Raw genomic sequence first — 15,446 nt, 5'->3', positions numbered from 1 at the left:
GTATGTAGGGGTGTGGGAGAAGATATAATCATGAGTTTCGTTTTGTGGTATTAAGTGCAAGTTGTATGGTATTTAAGAGGTTGTTGATGGAAGCGAGAGTGGTATCCCAAATTTCAAGGGCTTTAGGTATTGAGTCAGATATCGGAATGAGGATTTGTACATCATCAGCATACAAAAAGTGTGGAAGCTTAAGGTTGGAGAGGAGATGGCAGAGGGGTAATAGATAAATGTTCAATAAAGTAGATGATAGTGAGGAGCCTTGAGGGACTCCTTGCATAAGGGGAATTTCCTTAGATATGTGGTTGCCAATTTTGACTTTGTAATTTCGGTTGGAAAGGTAAGAGCTAAACCAATTATGTTCAAAGTTAATCCAGTATACTCAAGTGTAATCAAGTATCAAGCAACACATATCCACCCTGGCTTTTCGAGAAGAATACTGAAGAGCTAAGCACGCTGCACGGGTTTATGCAGGCTGACGTCAGCTTTGAAATCTGACTCCGTCTCCCATCTACTATCAGGAGAGCACAATACCCATTGGTCCTGAGTCCATCTGTCTACACTAAGGAAAACGAAATTATCAGGTAAGTAATTTCTCCATTACAAAAAGTTCATTATACAGCTGCTTTAGGGCATGTTACCTCCTTTCCGGTTTTGTTATTTCATAGATAGGATTCTTGCTATGTGAGTTTTGGGAGTTAGCGCTGTTTAAATGGGATGGGTTTGATACAAAGGTGCTGAGAGGGTTTTCTGTTAACTCACAAAGTGCCCGGTACAGGAGGGAATTAACTCTCCAAATTCTCTCTTTCTTGTGTCCTCAGCCCGACCTGTCTCTGATGCTGACTACATCGAATAGAAAGGGAAAGTCTAAATCTTGCCCGTCTCTTATGGATGTTCCTGTCGAGCCGATGGATGGCTTTATGGGTTCTGGTACTTCAGTGGAGCCAGATCCCTCCTCGGTGCAGCCTCTGGCAGAGCCCCTGGGATCAGAGGAGGGGCCAGGGCTGGCTCTGGATCCACTGCAGCCCAGGACTTTGGTTGTGGAGCGGCCGGAGGCAACAATGAGCAGCGAGTTGGGAAGGACTGAAGAGGAAATCTCCTCAGTGACCCGGGAGAAGGAAATCTCTGCTCATGCTAAGCGGCTGCAGGCGCTGGAGAACAAGGTGGGAAATGTACTCATTAATTCTCCTGTGTCCATTCAGGATAAAGTTTGTTAGAAGCAAAATAAAGAATATGGAAAATGTTGCCAAAAGAGAAATATTTTAGAATTATCAACTTTCCCAAGAGGTAATATTTCACCAGGGGAGACGATTAATCATTATTTAGGGGAGGCTCTGCAAATATCTAAGGAATCTCTTCCTCCAATTAAGAACATTTCTTTTCTAATGAAAATTAAATGTATAAATATCTTCTGTCTCTTGTTGCTGATCCACAAATTTCAAGGAAGAAGAAGTTGAATCCAAAAACTAATTTTCTAAACCTTGGTCATTTTTAGTCTTCAATTCTCAGCCAGGTCACGTCTATACCTCTCCCTCCCCCGCTTTATTTATTTATTTTGTTTATATTATTGTATATAATGTTATTCTGATAAGTCATAACAGTTCACAGTATAAATATAAATAAAATCAATTACAAATTATAAATGATTAAAAACAAAACATTAAATTCAATATAAATGTTACAACATAAATAGTAAAAACATCTATGGATAATAAACTAAAATGAACAACAAAGTCAAATTAAAAAACAAATTTCCTAGCGTGTAGCCAGATGGACTCAGGACCAATGGGTGATGCTCCCCTGCCAGCAGCTGGGAGACGGAGTCAGGTTTCAAAGCTGACGTCACCCTAGATACACCCCTGCAGTGACCTCAGCCATCCAGAATATCTCCATCTCCCAGCAGTTGTGCAGGTGCTATCCCCATACCAATTGAAAGATCGCGCCCCGTTCTCCTGTGGTGATACCTAAAGGTCCCTCCCCCAGTTGAGAAATCCTGAGGTGATTTCCGAGATCCCTCAGAGGTTGCCTTGGTCCGGTAGCCGGTTCCTGGTGTGGACCCTGCTGCTGAAGCAGCTGAAAGGCAGCGGGTGCAGGAAGCTGAGTGCGGCGGTGAAGGTCTAAGCCCTCTCCCCCCACAGCCAGAGACCATCTCTGTACTCAGTCGGTAAGCGCTGAGCCCGGGTAAGTAGAGAACTCCTCTGTATTAGGATTAGTTCGTGTATGGGCCCTGGGCCGAGGTGAGAGATGGTACCGCCCACAGGGAGGAACCCCGTGAGCCTCCCCGTCGGGAGGCGAGGTCACAGTGAGGACAGACACAGTATCGGGCTAGAGTCTGTATTAAAGAGAAAGGGTGACACAACCTGCAGAGCGGGGGGTGTCAGAGAGAAGGTCTCACAGACCCAGATACACTGGGTCCATGGATAGGAGAATATCCCGAGTGGATACCTCCGTAATGTAGATGATGAGCTGCAGAGCGAGGTACACTGATGATGTCTTCAGTAGAGATGGTAGTGGCCCGCGGAGCAGGTACACCTGAAGCAGGTCCTCAGCGGAGTCGCTAGTGGTCCGCAGAGCGGGGTCCACCAATGAGGTCCTTAGAAGAGATGGTAATGGTCCGCGGAGCGGGGTACACTGGAGAGGGTCCTCAGTAGTGCTGATAGCGGTCCGCAGAGCAGGGCGCGTGGCTGAGGCCCTTTAATAGAGGTGGTAAGGCCCACGGAGCGGGATACTCACGATGAAGATCCTCAGTAGAGATGATAGTGATCCGCTGAGCAGGGAACACCGGTGAGGACCTCAGTAGGGATGGTAATGGTCCGCGAAGCGGGGTACACCAGAGGAATCCTCGGTAGCACAGGAAGGAGTCTGCGGAGCGTGGTACTCACGGAAGTGTGGCTTAAGGTTCCAGGGAAGCCCCGGGGAATGGGGCAGGCAGACGTCCCAAGTGAAAGGCCCTCCGAGGAGCAGATAGCCAAGATGAGGAGAGGGCCCCCGAGGAGCGGGTACCCCAAGACGTCTATGCCTGGAAGCAGGAACTGGAATGGGACCTGAAAAAAAACCAGCACTTCCTCCAGCATCTCGCCATTGAATTCACATCTGAGGAATGCGAGAAGGTTTGAAAGGTCTGCAGTGTTGGTGGAGTCCTCCGTTTGCAGGGCAGAATAACGATTTTACATCTTCTGCCCCTGCTCAGCCGTTTCTCCTTGCCGGTGCATTCAGCCAGTGAGAGTAAATTTGTTAGCTTGCAGGCCTTCTCCATCTCCTTTCCAGCTGGAAATATTAACTCTTCCCCCAGCCCTGTGAGGCTTCCCCTTTCTTTGCAAGCAGTAAAGATTCCCGAGAAGGCGCTTTCGCTGCCTGGGGCTTGCGCTACAGTTTTTTTCTTGCATTCACTGAGTTCCTTCAGTTTGTTTTACAAAATCTCAATTGGCTTGGCCAGAAGCTCGCTGGGTTTTTGTTTCTGAGTGACGAGGAAGATCGATGGCTTTAAGCTTTCGTGTGACAGAGCTTCATAGCTGAGTGGCGATATTGAGCCAGGGAGAGAGGGGGGAGCTCGAATTCCCCTCCCCCCATTCTCCAGCGGCTGAAGCCCTGACCTCGTGTCGCTGCGCCCCACATGGGCGTCCGTCGGGCCGGAGAAAGGCAACGTCGGAGGAACCGCAGGGTAAGGTTCAGTCCTTGGTTTGCGTTTTCTCCCCATCGCAGGTAAAATGCAGCAAGAAAAGAGACTCAAAGTAAACACGCCCGAGGGATCCAATGCCGAGCGAGTCTATCTGTGCAGCCATCTTGGATCCAACCCCAAGAAGGCGAGTTTTTAAACTGAATTTGAATATGGCCAGAGAGGGAGCAATACACATGGACTCAGGAAGTCTCTTCCAGGCACTCGGCAAAGCAGGGTGGAAAGCACAGAATTGAAAAGTGGTGGAGAAAGGCACAGATAAGGGCAACTTGCCTGATGAACAGCGATCACGAGGAAGGGAGAGAAAAGAAAGAAATGAGGAGCTGCAGAGCGAGGGGAGGGAGAGAAGCTTGAGCTGTAGGTGGAAGTGGACAGAGAGCCAATGTAGCGAGCTGAGAAGATCACAGCGAGGTTAAAGAAAGAGAAGTCATGCAGCTGAATGTGGAAGAGATTGCAGGGGAGAAAAACGATTCAGCGGGAGGCCAGCAAACAGCGAGTTACAGAAGTCTAAGCAGGAGGAGATAAGAGAGGGAGGAGGGTTTTGGTGCAGGCTCGAGGAGGAAGGGAGAGATTTAAGCAGAGTTATAGAGGAGGAACGGACTCACTTTAGCAGTGTTTTGGATGTGCAGAAGGAGGAAACGGCATCAAAGATGACCGAAGGTTAGGGGCTGAGCAGTCAGGAGGATGAGAGCACAGCGAGCCGTCCTGATGTGACAGAATCAGATGTTCCTGAGGTTCTGGGTAATGCTCTGTGAGATCCTGGGTTTTATTATTCACTGATTTATCCAGGCAGAGACGTTTGATATTCTCGGTCTCTGGGATTAGACTTGTAAACCCCGAGGTCCAGGAAGGAAACTGACTCCAGGGGAACAAGTCTGGCAGTTCCTGGGATGAGGGGTCCTGGTGTCCTCTCTTCCATGATAAAATGTTAAGAGGTTAAAGCCGCTGAGCCCCTCCTCGTGTCCCTGAGTGTTTCTGGTTTGTGTTTCAGGTGCGGGTGACGTTTGAGGACATCGCTGTCTATTTCTCCCAGGAGGAGTGGGAGTATTTAGATGAAGGGCAGAAGGAGCTTTACAGGGAGGTGATGAAGGAGAATTATGAGACCCTGAGCTCTCTAGGTCTAGGTAAGGACTGCATTATCTACATTTCTAGTTTACACAGAGGATGTTTTACTAAACATCATTGGGTCAGCGCCTCACAGTAAATGTGCACACAGCCCTGGATTTCCCTCCTCTCTTGTGTAGGGAACAGGAAGGGCGGGATTGAGGCAGACAGAGCTGGGGTGAACCCCCTGATAAGAAATTGGCAGCTTATCAGTGATGCTGTAAGAATGAAGCAGCCCGGTGTATCCCCAGAGCCCTCCGTCTCCTGCGGCATGGAGTATCTCTTTCTCTTTTCTGGGCCACTCTCCCACTCCCCACTCCAGCAATAGCAATTTGGATCTCCCTCCCTGGATCTCAGATTCTGTCTGCAGGTAGTGGAACCTCCTCTTCTCTCCTTCCTACCTCTCCCCTCCTCCCGATCCCCGATCCTCGTCTCTGAAATCCCTCTTACTCCATCCTCCCCTCTTCTCCTTCCCCCTCTTCCCCATCCTAGATTTCCAAACCTCCCCCTCTGTTTCAAACTTTCTAATCTCCTGTCCTTAATCCTCTCTCCTTATTCTCACCCCATCCCTGGCCTTCTCATACTCTTTCCCTCTCCCTCCCATCGCTGAGATCTCCTCCCTGTGCTGATACCTGAGGTCCCTTTTCCTCAACCAGTAAAAGCGAGAGAATTTCTACAGACACAAGTAAGATTGGGAAACCTATTTTATTGTCTCAATATATTATAAGATTACTGGGGCTCCGGGAATCATTACGTCGCATCTGAACATCACCCAAAGCAGGAAGAGGGGCTATAGGCAGGAAAGGAGGGGCAAGGACACTCACAGCACGGGGGCAATCACTGCAGCCACGGCGCCATCAATGGAGCAGGTAGCAAGGGAGATAAACCTGAAGCACCAGGAGAAGAAAAGTGGTGGTGAGGATTTCCCAGATCCCCTCTGAATAAGAACATAAGACCCTGCCATGCTGGGTCAGACCAAGGATCCATCAAGCCCAGCATCCTGTTTCCAACAGAGGCCAAACCAGGCCACAAGAACCTGGCAATTACCCAAACACCAAGAAGATCCAATGCTACTGATGCAATTAATAGCAGTGGCTATTCCCTAAGTAAACTTGATTAATAGCCGTTAATGGACTTCTCCACCAAGAACTTATCCAAACCTTTTTTGAACCCAGCTACACTAACTGCACTCACCACATCCTCTGGCAACAAATTCCAGAGCTTTATTGTGCGTTGAGTGAAAAAGAATAATCTATAATCACTGCTGAAGAGCCCTGCCTACCCGTGCACCCATTGCTCTTTCATTTTTCCCTAATAGTGAGGAATTCCTAATTCTGGAATTCCTCAAGAGGGAAATGTAGAGACAAGACCTGACCCTTGTAACAGTTTTGCAATGACCTATGACCTTTTGAGGCATAAGGGCTGCAAAACTGTGGAAACTTGTACTGTTCTTGTTCCTTTGTAGCAGCACAGGGAAACCTGGGATCTGGCAGAGAGCGGGTGCATGTGCCTGTGATTCACCGTGACCCCCAAAGATTTGTTTTATCTGTGGGAACCGTGCCTGAGAGCACCAAAGGGGAAACAGATGGGAGAAGTTAAGCTATTTGTAGAACGAAGGAAAATGTGTGAGCTGGTGGTCAGAAGGATGACTGCTGACTGCATGCAGAGGGCTTGAGGTCAGAGAGAGAAAAAAACCTGTATATAAGGGGTGGTTGGAGCCCTGGACACTGGGAGAAGGCCTGTACTCTCTCAGCAGGTACATTGCGTTGTACCCTTCTCCCCAGGAAGACGACCATTCTTACAGTTATACTGGAATACTTTATAACCCATTTACATAGAATGAAACTTATGCTTACTGTTGTGATTCAATACTAACAAAAGATGAATTATCTGTAAAATTCTAAAAAGAAAACGTCTTCCTGTGAGATTCCTGAGACTTGTATTACAGAAAGGGATCCAGGAGAGAAGCCTCCCCCGAAGGTTTAGCCACAGCAAGCAGTCTGATCTAAAAATAAAGATAATTAGGGAACTGAAACCCTTTGGAAGAAGGAACAGTAAGGCAGAGGCTAAACAATTGTACAGCTTAAAGGCAGTGGGTGCAGGAGGCCGAAAGCGGTGGTGTTTGTACTCACCGGTGAGGGCTGAGCTCAGGTGAGTTTAAAAAAATACAAATAATAAAAAATGTAGTGATGACAGAGGGGGCTGCAGGACTTCCTCCGGTCTCCGTGCTTGGTGCGCTGTTCGGCGTTTGTTCCCGCTCCCGGTGGTGTTAGCAGAACTTGGCAGGTTGGGTGGCACCGGTGGGCTAGGCCCCGCAGCAAGGCTTGTTTCTTGCACGCCGCATGGAAGGCCGCGGCTGCATTTTTGCCCGCTTTTGTTCCTGCTTTACTGCCCTATAGTGCAACGTTGGTGCTTCTAGTGCATCTGGCTCTGCACATGTGCTGTGCGCCCAGTTCTGGAAGCGACATTTGCACGCACAAGGTTTTCCGTTTGGTGGTGCGCACAGTTTGTGTTTGTGGCTCGTACTATTGGAGTTTTTTTTCAGGGTTTGCAATCCTTTCTTCAGGCGCAGTCCTCAGCTTCGCCCAATCCTGCCAGGTCGGACCCTCACCCTCCCTCTTCCAGTTCTATGTTTAAGTGCCGGAGCTCGCCTCAGTTTGCTGCGGGTGTTCCCGACAGGAACCTGGATGGCACTGATGATGAGGCAGACCCTGGAACCGTATTGAACCATGTTGCCTTTTTTACATAGAGATGAACTGCCGGCCCTGATTTCCCAGACATTAAAGATGCCGAGTGTTCTTGGTGCGGATTCCATGTCTGAACCGAAGAAGAATCCTATTTTGTCTTCCTTGCATAAAGCCTCTTGTTTTTTCCCTGTTATGTATGCCATTCAGGGGTAACTTGCTGGTGTGGTGGTTACTACCCTTAACCAACAAGCCTTCATACCGTTGATGCAACTCATTATTGCTCTCTGCTTTAACAGCAAGAGGAAAAGGGGACAGCAACCAACAAGCACACGACTGACTTTAACGGGCTGGGAAACCAAGCCTGGGGGTAACTTGCTGATGTGGCTGTTATAACCCTTAACTGATAAGCCTTATACTTGTGATGTAACTCCAACATTGCTCTCTGCTTCAACGCAAGGGATAACAAAGAATTGAACAACGAGGGCCCTGAGTTTAGCAGTTTGGGAAACTAAGTGTGGGGTAACTTGTATGCCACGGCAGTTGCCACCTCCTGATGATCCCTTTTATGGGGGAAACCTGTATGGTTTCCCCCATCAAGCTTATGGTGCTACCATAAGCTTGATGGGCAGTCTGGATGGATCATTTGGTCCTTTTCTGCCATCATTTCTATGTTTCTATGATTGATCTTGAATGGGGCGCCGCAGAGGCAAATTTTAAAGGGTGTCGTACATTGGAATGCCTGTATCTCCTGGATCCAGCGGGAGAGAGCGTTTATTTTCCCTACATGGATGCGCTTGTCTGTGCCATCTCTAATCAGATGATTATCTCTGTGGAGGGAGGAGTGGCCTTGAAGGTTGAGCAGGGCTTGAGGCTATCCTTAAGCAGGCCTTTGAAGCAGTGGTGTTGACTACAGATTGCTTCCTGTTGCGCCCTAGTGGCACGATCTTGTCTGCTCCTCTCTCAGGAAGTTGATGATTCTGGAGTGAATTCCAGAACGGTTATGGATCTCTCTGCCCTCTTTTTAGCAGATGCGGGCTGTGAATTGGTCCGTACCTCGGCCAGAGGAGTAGGTTTAGTGTCCTTGGCGAATGTGCGTCTCTGGAGGTTCTTTGGGAATGGTTCTCTGTTCCCACCACAGCGGTGATTTCTTTGATTTTGGTATTTCAGCAGGAAGGTTTGACTAACGGGCTGGTGCTAAGTACGCTGAAGTTAGAAGTTGCAGCTTTGGCTTGGTATAGGGGTCGAGTTCAAGGGAGACCTTTTTTCATCGCACCCAGAAGGGTCTAGATTTTCTAAGGGTGTTAAGCCTGTTTGACTGCCACTGTGGACACTTGTATGCTTTAGGACCTGACCTTGGTGCTGACCTTCTTGGCAGGCCCCACGTTTCTTCCTGTTCGGTAGCTTCCCGCTTCTGGTGTTTACACTGGACAGAGTACAGGTTAGGACTGTACCTTCCTTCATGTCCAAGGTGGTACCTGACTTTTTCTTTCAATCTGTCCATATTGTTGCCCTCGTTGGATGGAGCGGTGGATGTGGCATCCCTTGGATGTGCGGAGACATCTGTTGCATTAACTTAGGGTTACTGAGGCCTTGCGGAGAACAGATCGTCTCTTCGTACTTCATGAGAAACAGCTTCTCGTCCCACAGTGGCAGTTTGGATTAAAGATGTGATCACAGCGGCTTAGGTGGATGTGGATAAGCCATTACCCAGGCTAATTAGGGCTCGTTCGACAGTGCTAACGGTATTTATTTATTTAGATTTATATTCCACTTTTTGCACTTTTTTCAGCACTTCAAAGTGGATTACATTTAGGAACTGGTACCTTGGACAGAGTTATAGTTTCTTTCTTTGTTGGAGATTTGCCTAGCAGTGAAGTTGTCTTGGTTATATCCCTTCTCCAAGCATTATTGTATGGTGGTGAGGGTTCGAGAAGTTGCGTCTTTTGCCGGAGCGGTGTTGAGAACGTGAGCAGCCTCCTCCCTTACGAGGAAGTAGTTTTGGTACATCCCTCTTGTGTGGACTGGCCTGCCTGGATGCAGAGGAAGGTGAAATTACTACTTACCTGATAATTTCCTTTCCTCTCTGAGAGGCAGGCCAATCCACAATCCTGCCCTGAGCTGCCTGTACAGGACTGTACTGATTTTTCTATTTGTCCTTTCTCAGGGACATTATTTGAGGTAGAATTCGTAGGCCTCTGCAGATCTTCGGGTCATCTAAGGGCCTTGTAAGTGTTTGCCTTCTTTGTCTGTTACGGCTTCTGCATTTCCTTCTCGTCTGAGCCCAGTGCTTTGCTCGCTGGAAGAAAAAAAAGAAGTGAATGAGTGGGGGAGGAAGTGTTTTTAACTCCGGACTTACAGTTCTAGTGTTAATTAGTTGCCACAGTCGGCTTTTGCGGAATACTGGAACACTGACGTCAGTACAGGGCTATATGAGGGTGACATCAGCGAGTCAGTTGGTTTCTGTCTCCATCTGCTGGTAGGTGTGCATAACCCACTTATGTGGACAGGCTTGCTTGTCCTAGAGGAAAGAAAATTATCAGCTGAGTAGTAATTTCACCTTCCTGGGTTTTTGAATTCTGGATGTCTGACTCCTGTGTGGGAGTAGTGGGGTGGATATACAGGATACTGCAAAGTTGGGGAAATTGGGTGTCTGAGTTACAGATCTTGTTCTACCAGAGCCCACTGTAACCCATTTATTCCTGGGTTTCTGAATCCGCTGGGAGAGGCAATCTGGATGTACAATCTATATTTTGCCCTCTACTGTTGATGATTGCATCAAGTTAGGGATTGGTCTGCCTCACTCTAGCCTGCGAGCCTTGCAGACGCTCCAAACATCCACAGCCCGTTTAGTTATAAGAAGCTTTCCTTGGGATCATGCAACTCTACTGCTGTGTGAATTACTTCAGTTGCTGCTGTAGTAGTAGATTAAATTTAAAATTTTAACCCTTGTTTTTAGATCGCTGAAGGTTAATGGTCCTTGATTATTATTTTAACTTGTTGTTATTATAATGTTTAGTTTGGCAGATCCACTATAAGCAGATTATAAATGTTATTAAATAAATAAAAAGATAAGCCCAGAGGAACCAGACCTATAGGAATCCTAAAGGAGGGACCTGTGTGATCTCCAAAGTTCCTATATTGCATCAGCTTTCTTTCTGCATCCTACGCAGTATGGTAGAGAGAACTCATTGATTTTCTTAACTTCTCTGAATATTTCTATAAAGACAGCTTAGATAAGTTTTCATAGGCATCACATAAAGCTTTTTATATCCAGCAGATAATGAGGTCATACAGAAAGAGAAAAGGGAGGAGACTCGAGAAGAACACCCTATAGTATTAGCACTTACACCAAGACAATCAGGAAATTTCTGTGAGAATCTTGCCCAGAGGACTGAGGGGGGAGACAGTAGCCAAAGACAGCAGGAATCAGAGAAGAAGGAGCAAGACTCTGCAGGAGACTCACCGGATGGAGTCACTGCTTGTGAGAGAAGTGACAGGGAGTTCACAGACATCCCTGAGCACCAGAGACATCTGAGAAGAGAGAATCCCTTCCAAAGTAATAACAGTGATCAAATAACTTCTGACTTCCAGCAGAAAGAGGAGGAAGGGAAGAAATCCTTTCACTGTGACACCTGTGGGAAAAACTTTAATAGAAAGTGTCATTTTGTGTTGCACCAGAGAAATCACCCAACAGCAAGACCTTTTCCATGCAAACAGAAGTTATCTCTGAAATTACACCAGAGAATCCACACTGAAGGGAGCACTTTCACTTGTATCGAATGCAAGAAAACCTTTTCTTGCAGGGAATCCGTAGTAATACACCAAAGAACGCACACAGGTAAGAGACCCTCTCATTGCCCTCAAGATGGAGAATCTTACAGTTCTGAGTTCTCTTCATTACATCACCAGAAAATGGAGATCGAAGAGAGAACATTTTCATGTTCTGAAAGTGGAGAAAACATTCAAATGCAAGACCTAATAATAAACCAAGAAATACAGAGAGAAGAATTATTCATTAGTACTGATGGTGACAGAAACTTCAATCAGAAAGGAAACTTCACAAGACAACGAAAATTCCAACCAGGAGAGAGAGCATTTTCAAGTAATGAATGCAATAAAAGTTTATGTGAGGGGGAAGTCATTTTAAGAGGCAGAAAAAAACTTACTGGTGAAAGACCATTGTCTTGCATTCAGTCTGAAAAAAGCATCCGTGGTAAGGCAGTTGACTCTGAACAGAAGAAAATCCCCAAAGTAGAAAGTCAATTTATATGCACCGAGTGTGGTAAAAGCTTCAGCCAAAAGTGCAATCTCATTATCCACACCGTAGAAAAACCATTTAAATGTATTGAATGTGGTAAAAGCTTCAGTCGGAAGATATCTCTCATATTGCATCAGAGAATTCATACAGGAGAAAAACCTTTTGAATGTATTGAATGTGGTAAAAGCTTCAGTCGGAAGATATCTCTCAAATTGCATGAAAGAGTCTATACAAGAGAGAAACCATTTAAGTGTACTGAATGTGGTAAAAGCTTTAATTGGAAGCCATCTTTCATGCAGCATCAGAGAATCCATACTGGAGAGCAACCATTTAAATGTACTGAATGTGGTAAAGGCTTTCATTGGAAGCTATCTTTCATGCGGCATCACAGAATCCATACTGGAGAGCAACCATTTAAATGTACTGAATGTGGTAAAGGCTTCAGCGACCAACAAGCTCTTACAGTGCACCAGAGAATCCATACTGGAAAGAAACCATTTAAATGTACTGAATGTGGTAAAAGCTTCAGCGAGCAAAAAGCTCTTACAGTGCACCAGAGAATCCATACTGGAGAGAAACCATTTAAATGTCCTGAATGTGGTAAAAGCTTTAATTGGAAGCCATCTTTCATGCAGCATCAGAGAATCCATACTGGCGAAAAACGATTTAAATGTACTGAATGTGGGAAAGGCTTCAGTGACCAAAAAGCTCTTACAGTGCACCAGAGAATCCATACTGGAGAGAAACCATTTAAATGTACTGAATGTGGTAAAAGCTTCAGCGAGCAAAAAGCTCTTACAGTGCATCAGAGAACGCATACTGGAGAGAAACCATTTACATGTCCTGAATGTGGTAAAAGCTTTAATTGGAAGCCATCTTTCATGCAGCACCAGAGAATCCATACTGGAGAAAAACCATTTAAATGTACTGAATGTGGTAAAAGCTTTAGTAGGAAGACAAATCTCATGCAACATCAGATAATCCATAGTGGAGAGAAACCATTTAAATGTACTGAATGTGGTAAAAGCTTTAATTGGAAGCCATCTTTCATGCAGCATCAGATAATCCATACTGGAGAAAAACCATTTAAATGTACTGAATGTGGTAAAGGCTTCAGAGACCAAAAAGCTCTTACAGTGCACCAGAGAATCCATACTGGAGAGAAACCATTTAAATGTACTGAATGTGGTAAAGGCTTCAGATCCAAAGCATGTCTTACATTGCATCAGAGAATCCATACAGGAGAAAAACCATTTACTTGTACTGAATGTGGTAAACGCTTTAGTAGGAAGACACATCTCATGCAGCATCAGATAATCCATACTGGAGAAAAACCATTTAAATGTACTGAATGTGGTAAAGGCTTTTGTCAGAAGCGATCTCTCATGCAGCATCAGAGAAGCCATACTGGAGAAAAACCATTTAAATGTACTGAATGTGGGAAAGGCTTCAGTGACAAAACATATCTTACAATGCATCAGAGAACGCATACTGGAGAGAAACCGTTTAAATGTACTGAATGTGGTAAAAGCTTTAGTCGAAAGCACTCTCTCATGCTGCATCAGAGAGTCCATACAGGAGAAAAACCTTTTAAATTTATTGAATGTAATAAAAGTTTTAGTCAGAAGACGTCTCTCAAGCAGCATCAGAGAATCCATACTGGAGGAAATTCATTTAAATGTACTGAAGGTGGGGAAACAAGTCATTCTTGCAAATTGGACAGATAATTACCCCCCTAACTATGACAATTGGTTCCAGAAAATGATTCGCCTTTGCTGTATGGAGCACGCTATTATTAAGCCAGAGTCACCAAAGAGATCTGTGCAGACTAAGCTCATATGGGCAGCGTTTACAAAATATTTAACTCCACGCATTGGAAATTATCGAGATCCATGGGCTTTGGAAAAGACGACATACAACTGCCAGACGATGCAATGAGCCTTCTTCACCAGCGGACAAGTTTATTACGCAGAGAACACGACATAAGGATCTTGGAATACTGGCATAAAGACATTTATACTTATTAATCCCGTGTACAGTGGGTGGGTAGAGGGGGGAGGGGAGGGAAATAGGGAGGGCTGGAGTTTTTTGAAGGGGAAGGGGGAGGTTAAAATTCTAGGTTTTGCTTGTTCAATATCATTCATTGTTGTATAACAGTACTTTTATTTCTTTGAGAGTTGTGCTTTGTAAATCTTTGAAAAACCTAATAAAGAAAGTTTAAAAAAAAATAAATGTACTGAATGTGGTAAAAGCTTTAGTCAGAAGACATCACTCATGCAGCATCAGAAAATTCATACTGGAGGAAAATCAAGTTAATGTACTGTGTCTGGTAAAACTTCAGTAGAAAGGAAGACTTTGCAAGCCACCAGAAAAGTTGCACAGGAGTCAAATTCAGTTAATATGCTTTCATATAGTTTTGGAATAGAAGACTGGCCTAATAAAGATATTAAAATGCTGGATGCAAGAACAATAAAACTTCTCCATTTCCATCACATAAGCTAAAAGAATCAGGGAGGTTGATATTCAGATGTCAGAAAACTGGATAATTAGGACTTATCCATCTATCTTACTGCTACTGAATATCCAGTTATGTTCAATGGCTGAGTAAGTTATGGGTGGGCAGTGGGTGGATCGGAGCAGTGCTACATAGCTGAATATGTTATTCAGCTAAGTAGCGATTTTGGCAACATGGGGGTTTTGCATGATTTGTAGTTTATTTTTTTGCCATGTGACACTTTTCCCCAGAGAGCTCATTCCCTGTGTGCTGGCTTGCAGGTAGTGTTTGACTGCTGCACTGTAGTTCAGGCAGAGGCTTTAGATGCTGCCTTGACTGAAGGTGGCTTGATCAGCATTCACATCCCAGCAGCCCCTGAGTACATGTAACACTAAAACACACCCTGCAGTGCCATTGGCCAGAAAGCTCACTATTAATACTGTGTTTCCTGATTGGCCCTGGAGACAGAGAACTTACCCTGAGGGTTCTGGAACTCTCCAGCCTCAGCTAGCAGTGAAGAGGAAGATCTCTGTGCTGAGGCCCTGTTCAGCTTCTGTGGACCCGTTCCAAACAAACGAGAGTGGACAGCCTTTTTCCTGACCTCCCCAGCTAAGTATTGAAAGTGTTCAGTTAACTTTTGCAGTATCGTCCTTTTTTGCCTATTTCTGTTTACAGTTTAAATCTTTTATCTGGTCACTGTTCCTACTTTTTCTTAATAAACGTATTGGTTTGTTAGCTTTCCCTGTCTTGAACTAATGATCCCAATAATCTGTAATGATGGTCTGTGGGTGTATTTCTAGGAACTGTGTGACCCTTGTTGTGAGGGGCCTCAGTGTCCCTAGAAACCACCAGGGGATAGCTTGTGGGTGGGCAATTTGCCAAGAGGCAAGCAGGAATTCAGGTGGCAGGTACCAGTATAAGAACATAAGAAATTGCCATGCTGGTGTAGGCTGGCCTGGGCAGTGCTTGGCAGGATCTTCCAAGTGACCACAGGGTTACCCTGAGTGAATGTTAGGGATGGCAAGTGGCGTTATACAATAGACCTGTTTTTTTTCTGGTGGCAAAGGTGACATCAGGCTCAGTGCGTGGGGTGAGTGTCATCACTCATTAAGTGGTTCAGAGTGTTTTTTGCTCTGCAACTTCCATACACAGAGCATAGTGAACAAGTGCGTCAGTAACAGGGTCCCTTTCCCCATTCAGCTTTGTGGGCAGGGTTAGGAGTGTTACGTT

At 45.5% G+C, this 15,446-nt stretch overlaps 1 protein-coding gene across 1 annotated transcript; it reads left to right on the top strand.

The window, feature by feature from the left end:
* The first annotated feature begins 670 nt into the window (after positions 1–670).
* LOC115083559 (zinc finger protein 271-like) lies at positions 671–13,769 on the top strand. The gene is given in 4 exon segments (XM_029587453.1): positions 671–1,160; positions 4,665–4,797; positions 10,739–13,395; positions 13,397–13,769. Coding segments are annotated over 4 exon segments (3,381 nt in total). The 5' UTR covers positions 671–833; the 3' UTR covers positions 13,661–13,769.
* Positions 13,770–15,446: the final 1,677 nt, after the last annotated feature.

This window comes from Rhinatrema bivittatum, chromosome 2, assembly GCF_901001135.1.
Source record: "Rhinatrema bivittatum chromosome 2, aRhiBiv1.1, whole genome shotgun sequence".
In the NCBI taxonomy this organism is placed as follows: Eukaryota; Metazoa; Chordata; class Amphibia; order Gymnophiona; family Rhinatrematidae; genus Rhinatrema; species Rhinatrema bivittatum.
Note: the sequence above shows the minus strand (reverse complement) of the source record. Positions and strands in the feature narration are given on the sequence as shown.